General features: G+C 43.6%; 1 protein-coding gene across 1 annotated transcript in view; it reads right to left on the bottom strand.

Annotated features, from left to right (window-relative positions):
* Positions 1-817: 817 nt before the first annotated feature.
* The window catches only part of dnaaf11 (dynein axonemal assembly factor 11), a 55,151-nt gene continuing 37,721 nt past the window's right edge, over positions 818-18,247 (bottom strand). Inside the window, exons 11-12 of the mRNA XM_008108173.3 lie at positions 13,407-13,492; positions 818-2,081 (exon numbers count right to left, since the gene is read on the bottom strand). Of these exons, the coding sequence (XP_008106380.2) occupies positions 1,895-2,081; positions 13,407-13,492 (273 nt within the window). The 3' untranslated portion in view covers positions 818-1,894. The remainder of the gene's footprint in view (positions 2,082-13,406; positions 13,493-18,247) is intronic.

Here is an 18,247-nt window from a genome sequence, read left to right as displayed (position 1 = left end):
GCTGGTAGAGCCATTCTGGATACTTCCTTTTCCTAGCTTCCCTAGCCCACTATGGAAAAAAAATATCCAATCTCTCTTTACTTTCCCTTCCACGCTGGCTTTTTCTTTCTTTACTATGCCCCCATCCAAGAAGTTCATGCTCCTACACCTTCTCCAGTTTATCATGGGATCACAGACCTAGAAAATCGTATCTTCCCTTCCTTTATTTATAGAAATATTTGGGACTGATGAAAACTAATGCAAGAAGTTGCACCTGGCACCTTGATCTTCCCCAAGTGCCTGACTTCTGCTGTGTTCCACAGTACATCCAAAACTTTCCATATGCTGAAAAAGAGACATAATAATTTCATTAGGGTGTTCTCCAAGCTGGAACTCAACTGGTATCATTACATGAGCCACAAGTAGGAAGGCTATTTAACTGGAAGACCTGTAACATCGCCCATTTATTATCCAAGGTGAAACCCTTCAGTAAACGTTTAGATGTAAGATCTTATTGTTTAGGCCTCTCCATTCTTGCTGTATCTGGGCTACTCTTAGGTGAAAATTCATATGCTGAAAGCTATTCAGAAAACTGGTAAGTCAGGTAGAAAGTTGAGACAAAATCCCTTTCCCTGACTGAACAATTCAAGGCATTTTCTCAGATCTTGTAGAACTGAGACACAGATGTACTGTAGTTGTAAAGCTGTAGCTATAATGCTGAGGCACAGTTTTATCAATTCAGTGCTCCTTAGACAAGTTCATACAGACAACGACTTTGTTTTCATTATAACTATTAGATCACCCACTTCAATTTTTCAGTGTACACAAAGAACTGCTCTTCAAAATCTCAGTAAGTTTTATTGTATGGAGGGCACAAGAAAGTATAACAATATTTTCCCTTGCTTTAAGGAGGCACACATGGCATGTTAGTATTTGTAGCATTGCTCCAACCATTCTCATTAAGTCAGACATATTAGCATACCTTGCAATTAACATTTCATGGTATAACAGACTCTGAGGACAAGCATTCCATGAATAGAATCTGATCTGAAAAATGCTAGCAGTTTGCTTTCAGGTTGATGGAAACTAGGATAAAGCACCAGTTATTCCTCTTTGGTGATGCTAGCAATGCCACCTTAAGACTAAACAACTAAACGTTCAACATGTCTAGTAAGAACTAATCTGGAAGTGTGGAGAGGGGGTACACAGGGAAAGTTTCAACTGCACATAAGTTTTCCTTCATCCATTCTTAAGCCATTATGCTTAATACATCTCAAAGAAAAGACTTAAGAATAAACACCTCTACAGCTAACAAAGTAACGGGTGCAGTGCAGGGCTTAATGAAGCCAAGATGGAGAAAGTATATTAAGGGATGGAAGAAGAAGTGAAATAGAAAGCTGGGGTCAAAGCAAAGAAAATGAGGCAAAGCTAATTGAAACAGCATGGGCAGTAGGCTGGGTTAGCACTCATTTGATTCTCATGTATGTAGTCAAATTTCCACACTATTTTAATGCCACCTGCCCCAATTGCTTTGGACAAGGCTAGCCTTGTATCTTTAATGTGCAAGAAGAGATTTGCTATAGACCCTGTAAACAATTCACACTATTTCTGGGGTTGATAGAAAAACTCTTTTAAGAAAGCATGACCAAACCCAAACCAACACCCTCCCCCCCGCCCCCCACTGTTGATAATGCTGGTGGAACTCTGGACTGAAGCTTTGTTTAGGGGAATAGCAATCCAATCCTGACAAAGATTTCAATTATCACCAGACAGTCAAAATATACTAGTTTACAGAAAACTACATCCATTTCTTATATATAATGGAAGAAGGCAATCAGATTAAAGGCAACAAGCTTATCCTTAAAGCGATCTATAGCACTCTAAAATGGAAAGACGCTCTATCCCTATCAGACTGTCAAATTAAAGGAGGAACATCTGGGTCATCATCCAAGTCTGACGACAAACTGTTGGTGTTCAGATTATTTTGCTGCTGAAGCTTCAAAGGGCCTTGTCCATTCAAATCGTTTTCCCGTACAATATTTGTGACATCTGGGAATGAGTACTTGGTAGGGTCCACTTCTAACTTTTCTGTACACTCTTTTCTGCAATATAAAAATAGAACAATGGTTATTTCCTTGATGACACATTAATTTAAACTGGAACATAAGAAACTTCAGTTGAGACTCCCAAAACTTCTCTCTGTTGGGGATATAACATTAATTTTTAGTCATGGCAGAAAGGTGCTCACCTACTAGCCTCTTCCGACAACAATTTTACATGCTGTCTAGACACAATGTTCCTTTTCATTTACCCATCATACAGTCTGAAAAAGATTTCCTGAGAACAACTTTCTGGAAGCTAAAATGGACAGGTTGCTTACCTGTAACCATGTTTCTTCGAGTGTACTCTGTGAATTCACACTAATGGAGAGGCTGCGCCTGCGCAGGTTCCAACGGAAACTCTTCCCAAGCTGAAGTTTAAATTTTGGCGGTAGCCACGCCCCTCCGTCCCCGGAGGGCATATAAGGCAGCCCTCGGCGCCCGCTCCCCAGTTCCTACGCCGCTAAGGCAACGAGGAAGGAAGAGGGTTTGCCAGAGGGGAAGGAAGGGCGGGCTTGTGTGAATTCACAGAGTACACTCGAAGAAACATGGTTACAGGTAAGCAACCTGTCCTTTTTCTTCGTGTACTCTGTGAATGCACACTAATGGAGACTAGCAAGCTTAGGTCTCGGAGGCGGGCTAAGCAAACCCTGACAACGAGATAATGTCCAAACATATGTTTATTAAACATCAATAACATGGTCCGAAGGACCCATTGAAGTATTGCATGAACACACGCATAACACCGAGAGCAACCCGGTAAGGCATGATATAAACAATTTAAGAAAACATGTGCAAGTAAGGCGCATCATTCTCCAAAGGAGGAAGGCAGTGGCAAATAAGGCACAATTTGTCAGAGATAACAGTGCAAACATGTACTGAACAGGAAATTGACAAAAGGATGGCATGAAAAAACGTCCACAAAATAGGAATATATGAAGGAGCCTTTCAGGACAAGCAGGATGACAAAACTGCCCTAGCAAAGGCTGAATCCTTTAAGGTTTTCTGGTCTACCCTATAGTGAGACACAAACGTAAGTGGGTTGGACCAGATCGCTGCCCTGCAAATAGAGTCCAGGGGGATGCCCCTTAGGAAGGCAGTCGACGTGGAGAGGCCTCTCGTCGAACGCGGGCGGACCGACGGAGGGGGTGGGCGTTTGGCCAGTTCGTAGGCCAATTCAATAGCCTGAGCAATCCAATGAGACAGTCTCTGTGAAGAAATAGGATTGCCCAGTTTATCTGGAGCATGGGCCACAAAAAGTTTTGGGGTCTTTCAAATGTCTTTAGTACGGTCCTGATAGAAAAGAAGTGCCCTGCGCACATCAAGGAGGTGCAGTCTCCGTTCAAGGGGAGACGAGGGGTCTGGAAAGAAAGCGGGGAGGACAATGTCCTGGTTAAGGTGAAAAGCTGAGACCACCTTAGGAAGGAAGGTGATGTCCGGGCGGAGAACGGCACGGTCATGATGAAAACGGAGGTAAGGTTCATCAACCCGAAGGGCTGCCAGTTCCGAGGGTCTGCGCGCTGAAGTTATGGCCACCAGGAAGGCAACTTTCCAAGAAAGGAGACGTAGGTCGGTCGAGGCCAAAGGCTCGAAAGGGGAGGTAGTGAGCTGGGAAAGCACGAGCTCGAGGTTCCACCCCGGAGTAGGAGGCTGAGACGGGGGGCAGATGTTATTGTATCCTTTTAAGAAGGTTTTGACAAGGTGATCAGAGAACAACGACGGTCTACCATGTTGTTGAAAACACCAGGATAGGGCGGCCAAGTAAGATTTCATAGAAGCAAGAGAAAGTTTTTGGTCTGCCAGAGACATAAGAAAGTCTAGCACTATCAGTACCGAGGTTGGGAAGGCAACAATTCCTCGGGAGCGAAGAAAGGAGCGGAAGCGAGAAACTTTATAAGTGTAAGATCTGGTTGTAGCCGGCTTGTGAGCTGCGCGGAGGACCTCCTGCAGGTTCTGCGGGAGGGAGGTCAGGCGAGAATTCTCCAAGCAGTGAGATGTAGAGAGGGGAGATCCGGGTGCAGGATCTGGCCGTTCTCCCTGGACAAGAGGTGCGGGAGGAGAGGCAGGGTGACGAAGGTCGCTCTGGAGAGATGAAGAAGAGCCGGGAACCAAGGTTGGCGAGGCCATGCTGGAGCTATCAGGATCGCCGACGTCGGTATCGACCGGAGTTTCTGTAGGACCTTTGGTATGAGAGGAAAAGGCGGAAAGAGGTAGATCGGTTCCGCTGACCAGTCCAGAAGGAAGGCGTCCCCCAGGCAGCCTGGAAAGGAGGACGGGGGAAGTCTCGCCCCGTACCGAGGCAACTGTGCGTTCTGGGGAGAAGCGAAGAGGTCCAGAGTGGGAAAGCCCCATTTGTGAAAAAGAGAAAGAAGAGTCTCGGGATCGAGCATCCACTCGTGGGAGGAGGTCGTCATTCTGCTGAGGGCATCCGCTAAATTGTTCTGGATCCCGGGAAGGTGAATCGCCAAGACTTGAATGTTGCGGGCTATACACCAGTACCACAGCTGGGAGGAGAGAAGCATCAGCTTCCTTGAACCCGTGCCGCCCTGTTTGTTGATGTAGAAGACTGCTACTGTGTTGTCTGATTGGACGAGGACAGATTTTTGGGAGATCAGGCGGGAGAAGGCTTTCAGAGCCTTGAAGATGGCAAGAAGTCCCAGAAAGTTTATGTGATTGGCCTTCTCGGAAGGAGACCAGAGGCCTTGAACAGTGAGACCGCTCATGTGGGCTCCCCAGCCGAAATTGGATGAGTCCGTGGTTATAGTGGTCGAGGGAGGAGTCGGGTGGAACGGAAGACCCTTGCAGACGTTGGAGAGGGACTTCCACCAGAGAAGCGACCGACGAACGTGGAGTGGGATGGAGAGAAACCTCGAGTTGAGGTGGCGAAAAGGCTTGAAAACGTCTATAAACCATCTTTGCAGAGCGCGGAGATGGAGCCTGGCAAACGGGGTTGTGAGGACTGTGGAGGCCATGTGGCCCAGCAATACCTGGATGGACCGAGCCCGAACCCTCCGGTGGGTCTCGCAAAAGGAGATTTGTTGACGAAGGGCTAGGAACCTGTCGAGCGGGAGAGAGACAGTCCGAGAGATTGAGTCGAACAGGGCACCGATGAAGCGGATTTTGTTCGACGGAGTGAGGTGAGATTTGTCGGGGTTTAGCTGGAGACCGAGAGATTCTAGAAGGGAGAGGGTGTAGTCGACGTGACGTCGGAGGAGGGCAGGGTCGGATTCGACCAGAAGCCAGTCGTCTAGATAAGGGAAGACTGTGATCCCCTGGAGCCGGAGGTGGGCGGCCACGACAGCGACGACTTTGGTAAAGACCCTTGGGGCCGTAGAGAGGCCAAAGGGTAAAGCGGTAAACTGGTAGGTTTGGTCGAGAACTTTGAAAGAGAGGAAGCGCCTGTGGGTTTCTCGGATCGCTACGTGGAAATACGCGTCTCGTAGGTCTATAGACACGAAGTAGTCCCCGCGTTGAAGCATCGGGAGGATGGAGGCGATGGAGACCATCCTGAACTTGGTTGGACGTATGAAGGCATTGAGCATGCGTAAGTCCAGAATTGGGCGGAGGCCCCCACCCCTCTTCGGGACCGTGAAGTATCTGGAGAAGAAGCTTTGAGGATCCTGTATTGATGGAGAAGGCCGAATAGCCCCTTTGGCGAGGAGGGCGTTGACCTCTGCGAGAATTTCTCGAGAAGGGTTGGAGAGAAGAACCTGTCCCGTGGGTGGGAGCTCCTCGAACTCTAAGGCATAGCCTTCTTGGACAATCTTGAGGACCCAGGCATCTGAAGTGATAGATTTCCACCGGTGAAAGAAGGGAGCCAGGCGGTCTAAAAAGAGACCATGAGGTTGATTTGGTGGAAGAGAGGGGTGCGGAGGAATGAGAACTGCATCGGTACCGTAGAAAGAGTCTCTGGAGAGAGAGATGGCGTCAGGAACGCCGGTGGGGTTGACCAGCGGTGGGGGTGGTACGACCGCGTTGTCTTTGCGGTTGAACAGCGCATCGAGGCTGTTGGCGGTTCTGGTTGTTCAGTACCGAGGGACGCCTGAAGGATTGATGGCGGTAAGAGGGAGGCGGGAAACGCCGAAAACGCTGAGGAAACCACTTGGTGCGGTGGGTTTGGGGTTGGTCACCGCATTTAGTGGCCAGAACTTTAAAGTCATGGTTGGTTTTGAGCTTGTCGTCAGTGCCAGAGTTGAAGAGGCCCATGGCGTCGAAGGGGAGGTCTTCGATGACTTGCCTGGAGGAGGAGGACAAACCGGACGACCTCAGCCAGGCGTGGCGACGAATGGCAATGGCATGGGCGATCATCTTGCCGGCTGTGTCGCCTGTATGCTTAGCCATCTGAATTTGATGATGCGCCAGCGAGTCGGCCTCTTGCTGGAGGGTGGACAGAACCGACCGGTCTTCGTCAGACAACTTCGCAAAGAAGGGCTGTGCTTTTTCCCAAATGATCTGCTGGTAGGCCCCCATACAAGCCCCATAGTTCGCCATTCTACAAAGTAGAAGGGCCCCGGAATAGAGCTTACGACCGACCGCGTCAAATCTCTTGCCCTCTCTATCTGCAGGGGTAGTGGATTCACGACCGGAGGTTTGAGAAGCCTTAACGACCATGGAATTTGGGTCGGGATGGTGTTTAAGCCATTCTAAGGTGTCGTCATCTGTACGATACCAAGATTCGATTCTCTTCGAGGTAGGAGGAATCGAGGAAGGAGTCTTCCAAGATGATTGGATGACATCTAGAAGGTACGGCAAAAACGGTAACAACGTGGCTGGAGGGGCTTGGGCTTGGACCCGTTTGAAAACCGGGTCAGACACCGCCTTGGAAGTTTGTTTGATTTCCAGACCCAGGGCATCAGCCATTCTAATCATTTGTTCAGAGAAAGCCCGAATGTTGTCGGTAGGCGAAGGAGGGTCCACCTCATAAGCATCATGAGGAGGAGAGAGATCGAGGCCTAGAGATACTACCGAGGCCGAGAGAGCTGAATCAGGGCGATCGACATCAATCTCATCATCCTCAGCCCCTTGAGGGGACTGAGGAGGAGATGACAACACAGTCTCTGGTGGAGGCAAAGCCTCAAGAGCAGGAGCAATCTGTGGCCGAGTTTCCTTTGAGGCCGAGGCCTGGGCCGCTCGAGCCAGACGAGTGGTTTGTCTACCCCGCTCCGGTGTCGAGGTCGGGGGAAAAAGCTGTTGCCGAGACGGGCGATGTGAGACCGCAGGTCGAGGAGACGGCACCCTGACCACTGTCTGAGTGGAGTGGTGGGGTGAGTCCTGTAACTCGCCATCAGAAAGTTGGTGAGGAGAAGGCTGACGAGGCCGCTGAGCGGGAGCGATGGGAGAGGACTTTCTAGAAGAAGTCGCCGAAGAAGGGACGTCCATCTTGGAGGAAGCAGAGGAGGAAGAACGTTGGGTCGCCCTCTTCTTTGCAAGCGGTTGTTTTGATGGAACCCTCATGGATTTACCCGGTGTGGGAGGGACCATTGCTGAGTCGGATTGGGTCCGACGAGCTTCCTCATGAGCCCTTTTAAAGGCGATCTTCATCGCAGAGGTCGACGGAGGGGACCCGAGATGGGATCGAACCGAGGACACGGAGGCCACCGAGCTCGATGTCGAGGAAGGGCCGACCCGACCGGAACGAGTCGACATAGTAGCCGTGGTGAGTGTGCACGGCGGTTTGGCGGCTTTAGCCGTTTTGGAGGGTCTGGACGCCCTGGACGAGACCGAGGGAGCTTTAGCTGTCGGAGCTGACATCGATCTCGGGTTGAGCGACGGCTTCGTGCCCGAAGTCGACGGAACGGGCTCAGGGGCAAGCGATTTTTCGTAGAGCGCCGCTCTAAGCCTCGCGGCTCTATTCTTCCTAGCCTGAGCCGTCAGGGCTAGGCAGAAACGGCAGGTACCGACGACATGTGCCTCCCCGAGGCAGAAGAGGCACTTGGCGTGGCCGTCGGAATCAGGAATTTTAGCGGCACACTGAGTGCAGCGCTTGAAGCGAGTCGTAGACATGAGAGTCCGAAGTGAACCTTGCGGCGGAAAAAAAGGAACTGGGGAGCGGGCGCCGAGGGCTGCCTTATATGCCCTCCGGGGACGGAGGGGCGTGGCTACCACCAAAATTTAAACTTCAGCTTGGGAAGAGTTTCCGTTGGAACCTGCGCAGGCGCAGCCTCTCCATTAGTGTGCATTCACAGAGTACACGAAGAAAAAACTCAGAATCATTAGCTTGAAAATATACTCATCCCATTATCCCTTGATACAAATAGCTACAACGGGATCAGTTAACTACAGGAATTATGTAGAGTTTGGTTTTAGTCAGGCTCCAAATGTAAGAGATAAAAGGATATCTTGCTACCATTAGTTAACCTGTTCCATGTACATTAAGATCCAAAATGAAGTTTTTATTAGGCCAACCAAAAATGTACCAAATACATTATGCAAGCTTTCGAAGCTCCACTGGCTTTTGCATCAGGCAAAAGTATATATTTTTTAATCATGAAGAAAAAAAATGATGTTAGTTTCACAGGCTTACATTTTGTCATAATGTCATTTTGCTACTGTTGTCAATTAAGATAGTCTTTGGCCATATGGATTTTGGGAGGCAAAGAGTAAAACGATCCAAGCAAAATTTCACCTCCTTATCAATATAAAAATTCTTAGGAGTCTTTTGTCATCCTTTGCCTTTGGTTTTTTGTTAGGAGACTGGAAAAGAAAATTTTGATCTCTGGTTTAACCATTCCCACTGAAAATGGATTCACTGCAAAATAATTTTTAACCAGCAATTTGCTTTGCACCAAGGTATAATTTACAAGCTGTAAATTATAGCACATCTTCATATCACATTTTCATTGTAGGATTTATTTAATTGGCGTCATCCCAGCCATTTATAGTTTTTTATATAATGAATAAATTACACAAAACCTCAGAAAGCTGCAATAAAAATACAACTTATTTTAGCACACATTAGATACCACTGAAACAGAATGGTGTGTTTATTTGTTTTTTCTTTTCAGTTTTGTATATTTAGTGATCAATTGAGAATAAAAACTGCATAAGAGAAAAGTATTATTATCTGACAGTGTTTCTATCACACATCTGTTGAATTCTACCTCCTGACAAACTAAAACAGCATTCAGCAACAGGACATAATATCAAAGAACAAGAGGGTCTTAGAAATATAACCAGCACAGTTTCAAAGAGTAACAAAAAACCCCAAACAAGTCCCTAGTTCTTTCTTTTGTCTTAAGTGGAAACAGTATATAACACAAGAAAATCATAGAATCATAGAATTGGAAGAAACTTTGTGGGCCATCCAGTCCACCCCCGTCAAGAAGCAGGAAAATCGCATTCAAAGCACCCCCGACAGATGGCCATCCAGTCTTTGTTTAAAAGCCTCCAAAGGAGGAGCCTCCACCACACTCCGGGGCAGAGAGTTCCACTGCCGAACAGCTCTCACAGTGAGGAAGTTCTTCCTAATGTTCAGGTGGAATCTCCTTTCCTGTAGTTTGAAGCCATTGTTCTGCATCCTAGTCACCAGAGCAGCAGAAAAGAAGCCTGCTCCCTCCTCCCTATGACTTCCCCTCACATATTTATACATGGCTATCATGTCTCCTCTCAGCCTTCTCTTCTGCAGGCTAAACATGCCCAGCTCTTTAAGCTGCTCCTCATAGGGCTTGTTCTCCAGACCCTTGATCATTTTAGTCACCCTCCTCTGAACACCTTCCAGCTTGTCAACATCTCCCTTCAATTGTGTTGCCCAGAATTGGACTCAGTCTTCTAGGTGTAGTTTGATCATGACTTCCCTGGATCTAGAAACAATACACTATACAAAATTTTGAACATGCTACTGAATGCCAAGACAAGGCTTGTGAAAATCCTACTAGACCAAAGGATTTGGTTGGACAAGTAATTATTTTTAAGCCTGTCTATCTAAAAGAAAACTCCTCATGTAGATGTTTGCTGAATAGGCCTAGGAATCTATTTCTATCAGCAAGGTAGTACAGCTAAAAAAAAAACCCTCCAATAACCACTTAGAATGAGATTTCCAAGAGTATAAGCACTCAGAGCTTCTGTAGAAGATATAGAATCACAAGTAGGTTTATTAACAAATTGGAAGGTTCATTCATTGTTTAATGATCCTATGACATAACATTTTTTACTCTTGTGCTCTAGCGTGACCCAGTAATAGAAGGGGATAAAAAGTAAAACACTTAGAAAGCAGCCTGCTTTCTAACAACATTTGGCATGCTTTGAAACTGTTGGTGATGTTCTCACATGATAGATTTCAACAGATTCATGGCTAAAGCATTAGTGGTCCAAATTTGGAATTTCTTAATTGTTTGTATCATTTCCATTTTATCTACAAGATAAAAATTTCACCTGCTATGCCTCCAAAATCAAATCTATCAGGGTGAAATGAAGCCTTCTAAAGAATTCAGGTTTTCATTTTTTCCCCACAATCTCTGCTCAGCAGAGCTTCATGCCTGCTTGCTTCTTGATATAGCAGACCATCCAAAGCCAGAAATGATGGCACAGAAGACGAAAAGACCTATGGCCCACATACACCATTCTTTCCATCAGAACTTCAGACATGTAACTGTAAAATACTAATTAAAAGAGAACCATTCTGATTTTCTAGTTATGCCTTTCTTAAATGCCCACAAAGTGATAGGATTTCTAGGCACCTGGCCAGCAATGATATAAGCCATGGGGTCAGACCAGCCTGCTTTAAACTGACAGTAACAAATTGAAAGGTCCAGATTGACTACCTGTCTAGGCATTTTCCAGTTCAGTGGATAAAGGAAACAGAATATCCATGGAATGTATTCCTCTGGTTGCATGTTTTAATGTGGATGTAAATCATAGAACTGAACTAGACAAATCACTAATTGTATTCATACTATTAATGTGCATGATTTTGTTTAGTAAATAACAGTTGTGGTAAATCAGTGCATCCTTGGGATTAGGTGGGGATAGAAGATTGTTTAGATTTTATATACTTTTAGCATAACATATATAACAACAAAATTATGCTGGACATAATTGGGCTGCATGTAGACTTGAAGAACAATTTGCTACACTAGGCTTTTTAAAGGTCTAGAAACTATGCTCTATGAGGAGCATCTTAAAGAGCTGGGTATGTTTGGCTTACAGATGAGAGGATTGAGAGGAGAAATGATAGCCATGTATAAATATGTGAAAGGATGTCATAAGGAAGAGGGAGAAAACTTGTTTTCTGCTGCCCTGGAGACTAAGACTCAATGGAGCAATGGGTTCAAATGATAGGAAAGGAGATTCCACCTGAACATTAAGAAGAACTTCCTGAGCACGAGAACTGTTCAACAGTGGAACTCTCTGCCTTGGAGTTGGGTGGAGGTCCCTTCTTTGGAGGCTTTTAAACAGAGGATGGATGGCCATCTGTTGGGGATAATTTGATTGTTTGTTCCTGCATGGCAAAACAGGGTTGGACCGAATGGTCCATGTGGTCTCATCCAACTCTGACAGTATGAGACAGACATAACTGCTTGAGAACAGGCATAATGCAGAAACCTAACACCAGGTTATCTTCTTCTCCTGATGCTACAGTATTGCATCATTAAAAGTCTTATCTGTTTTTCAATACAGAAGTGCATTTTTAACAAAATAAGTTGTTGTTTGGATAATGCAGCAGGGAGAAAAAGAGTTAACTTCTCATTTCCTTCATAAGGCCTGGGTCAAATGTTAATCAGGTTTCCCCAAGGCCATTGTTTATATAATAAATGTATGCAGGCTGATTGCATTCTGGCAATTAACCTCAGATCTAGTTTGGCCCTCAGTGAATGAGGCAGAGGTTCAAAAAGGGCTGGAGCTTACCACCTATTTTTAGCTGTGTATCTAGATCTCGTGTACTATTAGACAGTTTAAGTGGATTTATTCTCTACAAATGGTCAATCATGAAATGTAATTAGCTGCTGCTGCCTACTTGATTCATTTGCAAAAAAAAATGTGTGTTATGATTCTGAGTCAGATTATTAGTCAACTTTGGATGGACTCCAAAGAGACTTGCTTTGTGGCCTTACCTCTGTTCTTATCAGGACATTTACTATCCCACAATAAGCCCCTTTCTCTCCTCCCCAAGGAAACCTTCAATGGTCAATGGAAGAAAATGTTTCAAATGATCCCAGTTGTGCGAATCAGAGACTGAAGGGCATTTAAACAGTTACTACAGCAATAGTGGCAACAACTACAGCATTCCACAGTGCCTGCTTTGTATTGCACAGTGACATAACATGATTTCTTGATATAGTTATTTAAGGTTACATAAACTATATAAATGTATATAATTGACATATGCCATAAATCTTGTTATCTTTAAATAAGATATCTAGAGGACAAGAGGCAGATAAGATTTTTACTGAATTTAATCAAACACAAATGCCTTACTTAACGGAAAATGCTTTTACAATGAAAAAAGATTTCTTTTTTACTTTTATCCTATGATAGTCACATTCATGATGGTTAAATCAGAGGAGACAAAATCAGTAGATATGGAGGGCTGACTATATTCACTGAACCATAATATACTGACAAACAGATAACCTTTTTTTGAAATAATAATAAAGTAATAAACTTTATTTATACCCCACCACCATCTCCCATAGGGACCCGGGTAGCTTACAAAATAACACACAATGGTGCCATACAACTATAGAGTGAATACAACAACATATAAAATCAATAACACATTAAATAAAATCAAACATAGAAAATTAATAAAAGCAACCTCTATTACATATTCAGTAAATATATGGTTGCAGCCATAATTAAAAGATCAATTCAACGATTTGGCATATTCCTATTAAAAAAAGATATAAGGTGCTAAAATAATTGGCAATTAGTCTGGCAGTTATCTTAAACATTGTCAAAAGCCTGGTGAAAAAAACAGGTTTTTAGCTCTTTCCGAAAGTGCTGTAATGTAGGAGCCTGCCTAAATTCCCTGGGGAGGGCATTCCAAAGCACCAAATGCAATTTCTGAGCTGTTTTCAAAAGCAGCCCCAGTACAGGCCCCCAGGGCTTAAAATCCTGCTGTTAAATGCCAGGTCTGTAAATGGCAAAACAGCTGCCATCTAGGATTTAATCCTGGATGAATATGCGGACCTGGCTTGCATCACCAAGACCAGGCTGGACGAACTGAGAGGGGTCAACCTCACCCAGCTTTACCCACCGGGTTTCGGGGTGCATCAGCAGGCTAGGCCTGTGGGAAAGGGAGGTGGGGTTACAATGGTCTATCGTGAGTCCATCTCCCTACTCAGGGAGATGAAATGAAATCATGCACAGAAAGAAAACTCATACATTTACCTTCTTAGATTTCTTTGCAGTTTATCAGTGTCACACGATTTCTTACAAGTAGTTGTTTGGGGTTTCACCACAATTACTTCTTTAGCCTGGAAAATATACAATAGTTTCATCATTATGCTTTGCTTTGCTGCAATTAAGAAAAAAATGGAAATGCAAATGTTTTATGTAAGATGTTGTTGTTATTATTTATCATATCATTGTGTGTGGTACTGAAGATGCACCGTAGTAAGTGTCTTCCATTTAGCTTTGTGTACTGAACAAAATAGGTCTAGAATAACTTTTGAGTGGGGGCACACATAAACTGTACTTTTCCATTTCTAACAGGCACTATTTTCCTCATATAAACATCTCTAAAAACAGGATGCATCTTAGAATTGCAGGTATGTCTTATGCATTTTTGTTTTTGTTGGTACTGAAATTAGTGTGTGACTTACTATTGAGGGCATCTTAGAAAGAAAAAAAAACAGTACTACTGAAGCCATTCTATCATGCCAAAAGAATTAGTTCCAAATCCCCTATAAACTATCAAAGAAATGGAGTGCAATTCAGCCAAAATTAAGCTTATCTCATGCCTTATGGTTTCAATGCAAGAATAATACACATGCTCAACTCTCTCCAACTTCCATCAGTGAAACCTGGAAGCATTCCATTTTGGCTAGATCATATATAGGATAAAGACCTCAAGAGACCGACTTCATTTCAGGGTTGATGTTTTTTGCCTGTGGAGGCCAAATCAAATAATATTTCAATGAAGGACTACATGCTTTTCCATAATCACAAATACAAAAAGGATGCATAATTATAAAATACTAATTAGATTTTTATGTCGGAAGTTGTATAATTTTTCTTTTATAGGAAGAATGAGGAAGGTGGGTGTTGGGAGAAGGGTGGGATATAAATAGATAGATAGAGCAAGCTCATGGGTCACAATATACCCCCCTCAGCACCTCCTTCCCCACACATTTTGCAGCTCTTGAAGCACCACAGAATCCCTTACCACCCCAATAACAGATCAAGTGACCTCACCCCAAAAGTCTGCCATCGAAAGCAAGCAAACTGCTATAAGGGTAATGGTGAGGAGGAAGGAAGCAGCAGCATATACATAGCTAATTCTCTGGAACAAGCACAAATATCAATACCAATTCTCCCTTCCTGATATGGTTTTCTCCTTCACTTATCTTTCCATACTGTGACAAGAATCAACTGCTTCTTTTCAGGGAAGACTAAAGTAGGCTCAGCTGCAAGCAGATACAAGAACTTGTGTAAGTGGGTTGCTGTGAGTTTTTCGGGCTGTATGGCCATGTTCCAGTAGTATTTTTTCCTGGAGTTTCACCTGCATCTGTGGCAGGTGTTCTCAGAGGTTTGTGCAGAAGTGTGTTGGAAATGAGGCAAGTGTAAAGTATATACATATATCTGTGGACTGTCCAGGGTGGGGAAAGAATCCTCGTCTGTTTGAAGCAAATGTAAATGTTGCAATTGGTAAACTTGATTAGCATTGAGTAGCCTTGCAGCTGCAGAGTCAATCAGTGTTGTTGCTTGGAGGCATCCATTGTTTGGGAGGTGTTGACTGGCACTTGATTGTTTGCTCTGGAATTTTCCTATTTTTGAGTAGTGTTCTTTATTTACTGTCTTGATTATGGTGTTTCTTTAATACTGGTAACCAGATTTTATTCATTTTCATGGTTTCCTCCTTTCTGTTGAAATTGTCCACAGACGTCTAAACAAACCTCTGAGGATGCCTACCACAGATGCAGGCAAAACGTCAAGAAAGAATGCTACTGGAACATGACCATACAGCTCGAAAACCTTACAGCAACCCAGTGATTCCGGCCATGAAAGCCTTCGACAACATAACTTTTGTCTGTTTTCCTTGAAGCAGGGAGCAGATACTCCAAGCTGTTTGGAGAGAGAAACCAAAATCCCAATCAACTGGTGGGAGGCATCACCCTTGTTTGTGTTTTCTCTTTGATACAGCAGAGAATGGTGAGCTCTTAAGTCGCCTAAACAGGGTCTTAGAGAAAAAAAGGCATCACCTTGTCTTCTCCTTGTTTTTGCTATTGTGTTGCGAGGAGCTCTTTAATATGAATATATGATGAGAAGTTTCTGTATCTTTTACATGTCCAATCTACTTTTTGTTAAGTTTTAAAAGTTAAAAATTGCAGAATGTTGTTGCAGGCTTGTGAGCTTGTCCACCCATAGTTTACAGTGTCAAACTGCCATTAAGGTTCAGATATTTAGTTTAGTAATGGCATCACAGGTTGTTTGTCTATGATGGTAAAGCTGAAGGAAAGCAGACTCTGGTTCCATTTATCAGTCAAAGGACTAAGGCAAACTGGAATGTTATATTGCCTAATTCCCAGAAAGAATATAACAGCATACAGAAAACTAGCATGGCCTACAGTTAGCGAGTATACTATGACACAGGGTTGAATTTCAACAGTTGAAGCTTGCAAGCAATTAACTGCCTACACTGGCCAAGAGAAAGTCAATGAGAAGTCTGCTAACACTGCATCAATTCTGTGACATATAAAATGCTATGCCAGTCTACCTACATACATACATACATCCTTACATTTACTTAGCTAAACCTTTGTCTAAAATTCTTTGGTGCCCTTATTATACTTGCTTTGGGACAAGGAAGGACATTCATTTTCAGATTTAATAAAAGTCTGTCTGGGAACATGAAAAGCTTTCATTTACACAATTGATGCAAAAAATTATCCTCACCAGTATCTTTGCTGCTACTACAAGGTCACAAGAGATGGCTGATTTCCAAAAGGGATTTTTTAAAAAAAGGAACCAAAGGCTTTGAAAAGATGACCTTTGCATAATTAAGACTGTGATCCAATGAAAGGCTTACACTGAGATTTAAGAACCTTCAAATACATGGATCAGTATAAGTATCAGTATACCTGCACTACTTGAGTGACTTGGACTACTGTAGATCCCACATTTCTAGATCAGTATTTGTGATGTCTCATGGGCCATGTAGTCCCCTTCCTAGTACTATTGTGGCAGACGAAGAGGAAAACTTGGGTTTCCCACCGTTTCAGCCAGAATTGGAGCCCTTGCACCTGCAGGATGTTTGCCCTCCAGAAGTCAGCCAAACAAGCCTTGGGCAGAATTCTCCCCCGTTCTCTCGTAAGGATAATTATAATCGAGATAGAGGCGCTAGGGAGGCGAATCGCCGAAGCGCCAGAATCGCTGCCAGACAATTAGCTGATTAAGCCTGTTTCCCTTGGGAAATCTTAAGGAGTCATGCATCTGGACACAGTATGGGTTTCACTTCTTGTTCCCCAGGGAAAGTGTTCCTTGGCGGGAAAACAAGATCCTATATAGGTGTTTACCCGCAAGGAGATCCTTGCGGAGTCAATTCGTCAGCTTCGGGAGTGAGATCGTGTGTGGACTACGCTACTCCTGTTCCTTGTTTCCAGGACCTTGTTCTTGTTCCAAGCCTGCCTTGTTCCCCGGACCTCGCCACGGACCCAGTTCTTGCTTCTTGTTGCCTCGAATCAAGTCTTGTTTGCCAAGAATCTAGTTTGTTTTCCAGCCTTGTTGTCAAGCTCCATTGGACTAAAGGACCCTGTCATTTCCCCACACTTTGCTCGGCAAAGTGTGTGTTTCGGTTATTGGATTATAACTTTGGACTCTAATATCTCATATTGGACATTGATTTCCTGGACTATATTTGACCTTTCCTGAAAGGTCTACTTCTGAACTATATTCTTCACTTGTTTTTATTGACTTTATATATTCCTTTAATAAAGATATTAGATAGATTCTGGTCTCTGTGCATGGTTATTGGTGCTCCGCAGCCTGGGTCCTGACAGTATTGAGGCTGAATATTGGTTGAGCGACGCTTAAATGGAATTACGAAGTCTAAAATATTTCCAAATCCAAGACTGTCTACATGACATGAGTGGCTGAAATAGTAACACTTTTATTTTCTGATTGTTCAATGTACACAAATTTTGATTCATGCACAAAATCACTATACATATTGTACACCTTTAGGCTATGTGTAAAAGATGCATATGAAGCATAAATATATTTCATATTTAGACACACATCTCTTCTGCTAGATATCTCATTATGCACATATACTGTATGCAAATTCAGGCATTCCAAAATCCAAAAGAAATCTGACATCCAAATTACTTACAATCTGGAGCATTTCAGATAAGGGATATTAAACCTGCACATGCAAGATAATACACCATTCTTCCCTAATCTGATGCTCTCCAGGCTGTAACTTCTATCATTCCTAGTTAATTTTGGCTCAACACATCTGGGCAGCAGAGTTTGGAGAAAATAGCGCCACATTTTTTCGTGTGGCCATGTACTCTGAAACAAAATTGCCAACAACAGAGCATCAAAAAGGTGGGAGGCAAATTAAAATAAGAGTGAAGAAAAGCCAAGTTGGTCATAACATAAATATAAGAAACAGAGGTACAGATTGCTTTTACATTACCAATTTTGGCATTAAACATTTTTAAAATTTAATAGCTCTTCAAATTGAACCAACACACTTACCTGCTTGAACACCTATACAAAAGCAGTTCAATCTGACCTCTGTGAAAGTCACAAGTCAAGCTGAAGTATCTATGAATTCTGAACAGATATAAAAGTCCTGGTTTACTTTGGCTCTTTCTCTCCTCACATTTTTATTCTACCACTATATCAATTTTTCCTGTAGAGCTTTCTTGTTCTTACCTTCAAAATCTTCATAACCTTGTCATCCCTATGTTTCCACAAGTGTGTCCCAATTTAGCCCTTTGATGTTTGGTCATACACTTTCACTACTTTCAGTTGCCTAAGGTTTTCCTGTTCCTAAAAATGGC

Source organism: Anolis carolinensis, chromosome 4 (assembly GCF_035594765.1).
Source record: "Anolis carolinensis isolate JA03-04 chromosome 4, rAnoCar3.1.pri, whole genome shotgun sequence".
NCBI classification, from domain to species: domain Eukaryota; kingdom Metazoa; phylum Chordata; class Lepidosauria; order Squamata; family Dactyloidae; genus Anolis; species Anolis carolinensis.
The sequence above is the reverse complement of the archived record's forward strand: the minus strand, read 5'-3'. Positions and strand labels throughout refer to the sequence as shown.